At 69.6% G+C, this 7,731-nt stretch overlaps 2 protein-coding genes across 2 annotated transcripts in view; one reads left to right on the plus strand and one right to left on the minus strand.

The window, feature by feature from the left end:
• RARRES2 (retinoic acid receptor responder 2) overlaps positions 1–3,002 on the minus strand; it is a 3,473-nt gene extending 471 nt beyond the window's left edge. Inside the window, exons 1-3 of the mRNA XM_041402396.1 lie at positions 2,702–3,002; positions 1,383–1,484; positions 64–168 (exon numbers count right to left, since the gene is read on the minus strand). Coding sequence (XP_041258330.1) covers positions 64–168; positions 1,383–1,484; positions 2,702–2,929 — 435 coding nt within the window. The 5' untranslated portion in view covers positions 2,930–3,002. The remainder of the gene's footprint in view (positions 1–63; positions 169–1,382; positions 1,485–2,701) is intronic.
• A 1,895-nt stretch (positions 3,003–4,897) lies between these two features.
• LOC121334882 (zinc finger protein 665-like) overlaps positions 4,898–7,731 on the plus strand; it is a 6,975-nt gene continuing 4,141 nt past the window's right edge. Inside the window, exons 1-4 of the mRNA XM_041402395.1 lie at positions 4,898–5,121; positions 5,860–5,968; positions 6,229–6,342; positions 6,872–7,613. Coding sequence (XP_041258329.1) covers positions 5,098–5,121; positions 5,860–5,968; positions 6,229–6,342; positions 6,872–7,613 — 989 coding nt within the window. The 5' untranslated portion in view covers positions 4,898–5,097. The remainder of the gene's footprint in view (positions 5,122–5,859; positions 5,969–6,228; positions 6,343–6,871; positions 7,614–7,731) is intronic.

Consider the following 7,731-nt stretch of genomic DNA (forward strand, 5'->3'; position numbering starts at 1 on the left):
GGGCCAAGACCCGCGCGGCCGGCGGGGGGGGGGGGGCGCTGGGGGGCACTGGGGACACCTCACCTTGGCCGCCAGGTGGTGGCTGGGGCCGCAGTTGTGGTACTTGTCCAGCACCTTGGGGACGTCGCCGGTGTCGAACTTGTAGCAGGCCAGGCAGGTCGGCTTCCTCTGGGGACACGGTGGGATGTCACCCCCGGGGGCCCTGGGGACCCTCTGGCACCGAGCACCGTCCCCTCTGTCCCACCCATGCAGCATGGTGGGGGGACAGGGGGTCTGCAGGAGGCTGAGGGGCTCTGGGAGCCCTGGGACGGGGCCCAAGGGGGGTGGAAAATGCAGGGATGGGCCCCAAGGGAGGGGGAACACACAGGGACGGGGGACACCCAGGGATGAGTCCCAAGGGAGGGGGAACACCCAGGGATGGGGTGGTGGCTGGGGCCGCAGTTGTGGTACTTGTCCAGCACCTTGGGGACGTCGCCGGTGTCGAACTTGTAGCAGGCCAGGCAGGTCGGCTTCCTCTGGGGATACGGTGGGATGTCACCCCCGGGGGCCCTGGGGACCCTCTGGCACCGAGCACCGTCACCTCTGTCCCACCCATGCAGCATGGTGGGGGGACAGGGGGTCTGCAGGAGGTTGAGGGGCTCTGGGACCCCTGGGATGGGGCCCAAGGGGGGTGGAAAACGCAGGGATGAGTCCCAAGGGAGGGGGGAACACCCAGGGATGGTCCCAGGGGATGGGGGACACCCAGGGATGGGGGACACCAAGGGATGGGGGACACACAGGGATGGTCCCAGGGGAGGGGGGACACCCAGGGATGGGCCCCAAGGGATGGGGGACACCCAGGGATGGGCCCCAAGGGAAGGGGAACACACAGGGATGGTCCCAGGGGATGGAGGACATTCAGGGATGGGCCCAAGGGAGGGGGGACACCCAAGGATGGGGGACACCCAGGGATGGGCCCCAAGGGATGGAGGACATTCAGGGATGGGGCCCAAGGGATGGGGGACACCCAGGGATGGGCCCCAAGGGATGAGGGACATTCAGGGATGGGCCCCAAGGGAGGGGGGACACCCAGGGATGGGCCCCAAGGGAGGGGGGACACCCAGGGATGGGCCCAGGGGATGGGGGACACCCAGGGATGGGCCCAGGGGATGGGGGACATACAGGGGTGGGGCCCTTTGGGGGGAACGGGATGTGCCCCAAGGCAGGGGGGACACCCCAGGATATGCCCCAAGGGAGTGGGGATGTGCCCCAAGGGAGAGGGACAGCTTGGAATGCGTCCTGAGGGAGGGGACAACACTCCAGGATGTGCCCCAGGAGAGGAGGGACCCCCAGGTGCCCCCGGGGAGCGGGGACAGCCCAGGACACGTCCCCAGTCCCCTCACCCGGCTCTCCAGCACGCGGCAGTGCCGCTGCGGCGCTCGCTTGCGGCACGTGGTCTGTGCCAGGCCCAGGCGCAGCTGCACGAAGGTGCCCGAGGGGTCCTCCTGTGGGTGGCAGGCGTGGCAGGGCCCGGACCCCCGGAGGGGTCCCCACCTCCAGAGGGACTCCCAAACCCCAGAGAACCCCCGGGAGTACAGCCCCCGGCGAGACCCCGAACCCCAGGAGTCACCCAACCGCCCCCAGAGCCACCCCAGATGCTGGGGGAGACCCTGAGCCCCACAGATGCCAACCCCTGAGAGGGACCCCAAAGCTCCCACAGGAACCCCACATCCCGGGAGGGACCCTGAGCTCTGGGAGGGATGCTGGAAACCCTCAGGTAAACCCATCCCAGGAATGACCCCGGGGTGGCTCCCAGATGGGCACGTGGCCCGAAGTGGGGGTCCCTGGAGCCCTGGCCCTTCCCAGACACGGGACAGTGTGCAGGGGCACCCCGGGACGGCCCCGGCTCGGGGACACCGGGATCAGCTCGGGTCCGTTAATGAATAACCGAGCTGAGCCCGGCCAGCAGGGCCTGTCCCGGGGCACCCCGGGCACCCTGGGCACCCCGGGCACCCGCCTGCTCCCTGTGGGACACCCGGCCCCCTCCCCACTCCTGTGGCCATCCCGGACCCCAGCCCCGAACCGCAATCCCAAATCCCAGCCCTGAACCCCAAATCCCAAATCCCAGCCCCGAACCGCAATCCCAAATCCCAGCCCTGAACCCCAAATCCCAAGCTCACCTGCTCGGTGATCCCGTCCATCTCCCATTCCTCCTTACTCCTGTGGCCATCCCGGACCCCAGCCCCGAACCGCAATCCCAAATCCCAGCCCTGAACCCCAAATCCCAAATCCCAGCCCCGAACCGCAATCCCAAATCCCAGCCCTGAACCCCAATCCCAAGCTCACCTGCTTGATGATCCCGTCCATCTCCCATTCCCTCTGGGACACCCCCATCCCCTCCCCAACCCTCTCTCTGTTCCTCCTGGGACACCCCAACACCCTCCCCATTCCCACGGTCATCCCTGAAACCCGAATCCCAATCCCAGATCCTGTTGTTCCCACGCTCGATGACCCCGATCACCCGTGCCCCCTCCGGGACCCCCACCCGTGCCCCCCCCGGGACACCCACGATCCCAATCCCTGCTCAGCCCCCGGACGCCCCCTTCCCCCGCTGCTCCCTCCCTCCCTCCCCGTTCCCCCGGGACCGCGAGCCCCCTCCCCGCTCCCGTGGCCATCCCGGCTGCCGAGGGGCGGGCTCCCGGTGCGGGATCCCGTTCCTCACCCGCTCGGTGACCCCGTCCACCTCGCGCTCCTTGAAGAGGAAATGCACGTTGCTGCGCCCGTGGAAATACTCCAGCACGTCCCGCACCACGCGCCGCTGCAGCGGGGACTGCCCCGCGGCCCCCGGGGCCCCCGCGGCCAGCGCCAGGGCCAGCGGCAGCCACAGCGACACCGGCAGCCTCATCCCGCCGGCAACGGCCTCACGGATCCGCTGGCGTCGGGCTGGCATCAGCCGATTTCCTGGGATCTGCCCCCAAATCCGCCCCCGGGACGGCCCCGCGGGTGACCCCCCCCACCCCGCGGGGCGCGGGAGGAGGGGCCGGGATGGGGTGGGATGGGATCGGGGGGACACCCCGGGAATGGCGTCATGGGCTGCTGGGAATGCTACCCTGCCCCGGGAACACCGTCCGGCCCCGGGAACGGCTCCTGCCCGCCGGGAACGGCTGATGTCCACCGGGAGCGGCTCATGTCCACCGGGAACAGCTTCTGACCCTGGGAATGGGCTCCTGCCCCCCGGGAACGGCTCCTGCCCCCCGGGAATGGCTCATGTCCACCGGGAACGTCTTCTGACCCTGGGAATGGGCTCCTGCCCCCCGAGAACGGCTCCTGCCCCCCCGGGAACGGCTCCTGTCTCCCGGGAACAGCTACCAGTCCCCCAGGGATGGCTTCATGTCCCACCGGGAGTGACATCCTGCCCTCAGGAACAGGTTCCTGCCCCGGGAATGGGCTTGTGCTCCCCGGGAACGGGCTCCCGCCTGCCGGGAATGACATCTTGCCCCCAGGAACAAACTCCTGATACCGGCCATGGGCTCCTGTCCCCGGGAATGGCTCCAGCCCCCGGAGCAGCCACGAGTGAGCTCTGCCCCCGGGAATGGGGTCCTGCCCCAGGAATGGGGTCCTGCCCCGGGAATGGGGTCCTGCCCCGGGAATGGGGTCCTGCCCCGGGAATGGGGTCCTGCCCCGGGAATGGGGTCCTGCCCCGGGAATGGGGTCCTGCCCCGGGAATGGGGTCCTGCCCCGGGAATGGGGTCCTGCCCCGGGAATGGGGTCCTGCCCCGGGAATGGGGTCCTGCCCCGGGAATGGGGTCCTGCCCCGGGAATGGGGTCCTGCCCCGGGAATGGGGTCCTGCCCCGGGAATGGGGTCCTGCCTACCGGGAATGGGGTCCTGCCTACAAGGAATGGGGTCCTGTCCAGGGAATGGGGTCCTGCCTACCGGGAATGGGGTCCCATCCAGGGAATGGGGTCCTGCCTACCGGGAATGGGGTCCCATCCAGGGAATGGGGTCCTGCCCTGGGATTGGGGTCCTGCCCTGGGAATGGGGTCCTGCCCACCGGGAATGGGGTCCCATCCAGGGAATGGGGTCCTGCCCTGGGAATGGGGTCCTGCCCCGGGAACGGGGTCCTGTCCAGGGAATGGGGTCCTGCCCCGGGAATGGGGTCCTGCCTACCAGGAATGGGGTCCTGCCCTGGGAGTCCGGCGCTTCCGCGGGAGGGAGCCGGTGCTGGGGCGCACGGGGGTCACTCCGAGCCCCCCAAGGCGCGCCCGGCTCCGGGGAGAGCCGGGATCGCCGGGAGCTGCCGCAGGAGCCGCCGGGCCCGGGGCAGCGCGGCCCGGTGGCCCCGGGGCTGTTCCCGGGGCTGCTCCCGGTTCCCGGGGCTGTTCCCGGTTCCCGGGGCTGTTCCCGGGGCTGCTCCCGGTCGATGAGGTGATTCCAGACCGGGGCTCCTCCCGGGCCCCAGGGCTATTCCTGACTGCCAAGGCGGGGCTGTGCCGGGGCTGTTCCCGGCTCCCGAGGCTATTCCTGGGAGGACGGGGCCGTGCCAGGGCTATTCCCGGCCCCCGGGACTATTCCTGGCCCCCGGGGCTATTCCCGGCTCCCGGGGCTATTCCCGGCTCCCGGGGCTATTCCCGGTCCCCGGGGCTATTCCCGGCTCCCGGGGCTATTCCCGGTTCTCCAGGCGCTGCTGTACCGGGGCTATTCCCGGCCCCCGGGGCTATTCCCGGCCCCCGGGGCTATTCCCGTATTCCCGGCTCCCGGGGCCGTTCCCGGGTGGACGAGCCGATGCCGAGCCGGGGCCATTCCCTGCTCCCAGCTGCCTCTCCCATCCCGTTCCCATCCCGCTCCCATCCCGCTCCCATCCCATCCCCATCCCATCCCATCCCATCCCATCCCATCCCATCCCATCCCATCCCCTCCCCGCTCCCTGCCGCCCCCTCCCCGCCCCCGCTCACATCCCGGCTCTCCCGCTCTCCCAGGACCCCGCCGCGGCCATTTGAGCGACTCGGTGGCGGAAGGAGACCAGGAAAGGGCCGGGCAGAGGCCGGAGAGAGCCGGGAGCCGCTGGGAAGGAGCCCTCGAGGGCCCGGGAAGGACCCGGGACAGGCCCGGGACAGCGATGTCGGCGGGGGGTGCGCCCCAGGTACGCGGGGGATTCCGGGGGATCCCCGCTCCTCCACCGCCCGCGGCCTTGGGGCGTTCCTGGGGGGGTTCCCGGCGCCGCGGGCTTTTCTGGTGATTTTTTTCCTGAACCCCTGGAGCCCCCCAGGAGTTTTTTCCGGGAAATCGGCGCTTTGGGAAGTCCCGGAGAGCGGGGGGTGGGCGCACCCCCCCCCCCGGCTCTGCCTCCACCGGGCTGCGGGGGCTTGGGGACACGAGGGGGATCCGGGAGGGCACGGGGGACCTGGGGGTTCAGTGTCCCCGGAAAAGCGGGACTGGCTCCTCGGTGCGGGTCCTGGCTGGAAAAGGAGCTGGTCTGGGGGGTGGGCAGTGGGAGATCCATGGAGGTGCCCTTATTCCCATCAGGGAACATCTTCCCAAGCGGGGGGACAGGGACCTGGTTTGGGGGGCAGGGATGTGGTCTGGAGGAGCAGGGTTGGGTATCTCTTTTGGGGGGCGAGGATCTTGTTTGGGGAGGAGGGAGCTGCTGGGGAAGCGGGGATTTGGTTGGGGTGGGGATGGGGATGTAATTTGGGGAGCAGGGGTCTGGTTTGGGGGGCAGGGATGCGGGCTCCATCCTGGAGCAAGGAACCTCACATTTGGGATGCAGGAGTAGGAGGGGCACGATCCCTGTCCTTGGCCTGTGGCCAAACCCAGGGAAAGGTCCCCAAACGTCCCAAAACGAGCCCAAAAGGCGGCTGAGCCGCTGCCCCCTCCCCAGCCCGCCCACGCCCTGGATCTGCTCCCGTATTCCCGGCTGAGCCCGGCGCCGCGGGCCGGATCCCAGCTGGATGCCGTCGGCGCCGAGATCCCCTCGGACCCCTGCACAGGTGAGGGGAGGGGGCTGGGCTGGGATTTTCCGCGCAGAGCTCGCTGCGTTTTTTGTGGGGACTTTGAACTTGGGATGATGAAAGCGTTCTGGGGATTCCCGGGGATGGGAGAGGCTGCAGGAAAACCCCAGAGCCCGGCACGGCCCCGGCCCAGCTCACCTGGAGCCTGGCTCTCCGGGAGCTCTCCCCACCCCGTGCCGGAGCCCGGCTCTGCCGGGAGCAGCTCGGTGCCGGCGGTGCCGACTGCGGTGTTCCCCCAGGGTACCGGTTCTTTAAGCCGGGGGGTTTGTTCGGGATGAAGCCGCCGGAGGAGCCCTTCGGAGCCGCGCGGCCGGGCCCGGAGGAGTCCAAGGCCCTGGGCAGCCCCTGCGCCGGTGAGTCCGGATCTGGGGGAGCACTGGGACCGGGGGGCTTGGCGGAAAAGGCAGCCTGGGATTCTTCGGGGGCATTCTGGGCCAGTTCAGCGCTGTTTGGGGCCGGTTGGAGGCTGTTCTGAGCCAGTTTAAAGGACTTTTTCAGCCATTTTGGGCCAGTTTTCAGCCATTTTGGGGCCATCCTGGGCCAGTTCACAGCCATTCGTGACCAATTTGTGGTAGTTCTGAGCTAGTTGGTGGCCACTGTGGGCCAGTTTTGAGAGCCAGTTTTGGCCATTTTAGACCAGTTTTTGCCATTCTGAGCCAGTTTGGACAATTTCGGACCTGGGTGTCACACACTGGGGGGGTTTGGGGTGCCACATACCGGGAGAGGCTTGGGGAGTTGATGCCCTTTGGGGTGTCCCATGTCCCCGTGGCTCAGCAGTGAGGGGCCCACAAGGAAGGGGGGGGCTGGACCCGGGTCCTCCCCACCCGGGACAGCCTGGAATCCTCCGGGAGCCGGGATAACACCGGGATCTCTCCGGTGCAGTGGAGCCCGGGCGGGTGAGCAAGGTGGAGCCCGAGGAGAAGCCCGGGATTGGCGCCGGCTCCCTGGAGCTGTTTCCGGCCGCGGGCGGCAGCTCCGGCCGCTGGTTCCCCGGCGGGCAGCGCGGCCCCGAGCCCCCCCGGGACCCCCCTGCCCCCCGCGCCGGCTGCTGGGGCGCCCAGGGGGGCGTCCCCGGCCCCTTCCGCTGCGCCCAGTGCGGGAAGGGCTTCCGGCAGAAGCAGAGCCTGGTGACGCACGAGCGCATCCACACCGGGGAGAAGCCGTTCCGCTGCGGGGACTGCGGCAAGAGCTTCAGCCAGCGGCCCAACCTGCTGACGCACCGGCGCGTGCACACGGGCGAGCGGCCCTTCCCCTGCGCCCAGTGCGGCAAGAGCTTCTCGCAGAAGGCCAACCTGCTGGCGCACCAGCGCATCCACGGCGCCCACCCCGAGGAGGGCAAGGCGCGGGCGCGGGCGCCGGCGCGGGGCTGCCCCGAGGACGCGCCCTTCGTGTGCCCCGAGTGCGGGAAGAGCTTCCGGCAGAAGCCCAACCTCATCACGCACCGGCGCATCCACACGGGCGAGCGGCCCTTCTCCTGCTTCCTGTGCGGCCGCAGCTTCAACCAGAAAACCAACCTGGTGACGCACTACCGGGTGCACACAGGTGAGCGGCCCTTCGCCTGCGCCCAGTGCGGCAAGCGCTTCACCCAGAAAACCAACCTGGTCACGCACCAGAGCACCCACACCGACCTGCGCCCCTTCCCCTGCGCCCAGTGCCACAAGTGCTTCAAGGACAAGGTGTCCCTCAAGGCCCACCAGAAGACGCACGTCCCCCGCCAGCGCCGCTGCCCCGCGCGCGGCCCG

This window comes from Onychostruthus taczanowskii, unplaced genomic scaffold (genome assembly GCF_017590055.1).
Source record: "Onychostruthus taczanowskii isolate IOZ18803 unplaced genomic scaffold, ASM1759005v1 scaffold198, whole genome shotgun sequence".
Lineage (NCBI taxonomy): Eukaryota > Metazoa > Chordata > Aves > Passeriformes > Passeridae > Onychostruthus > Onychostruthus taczanowskii.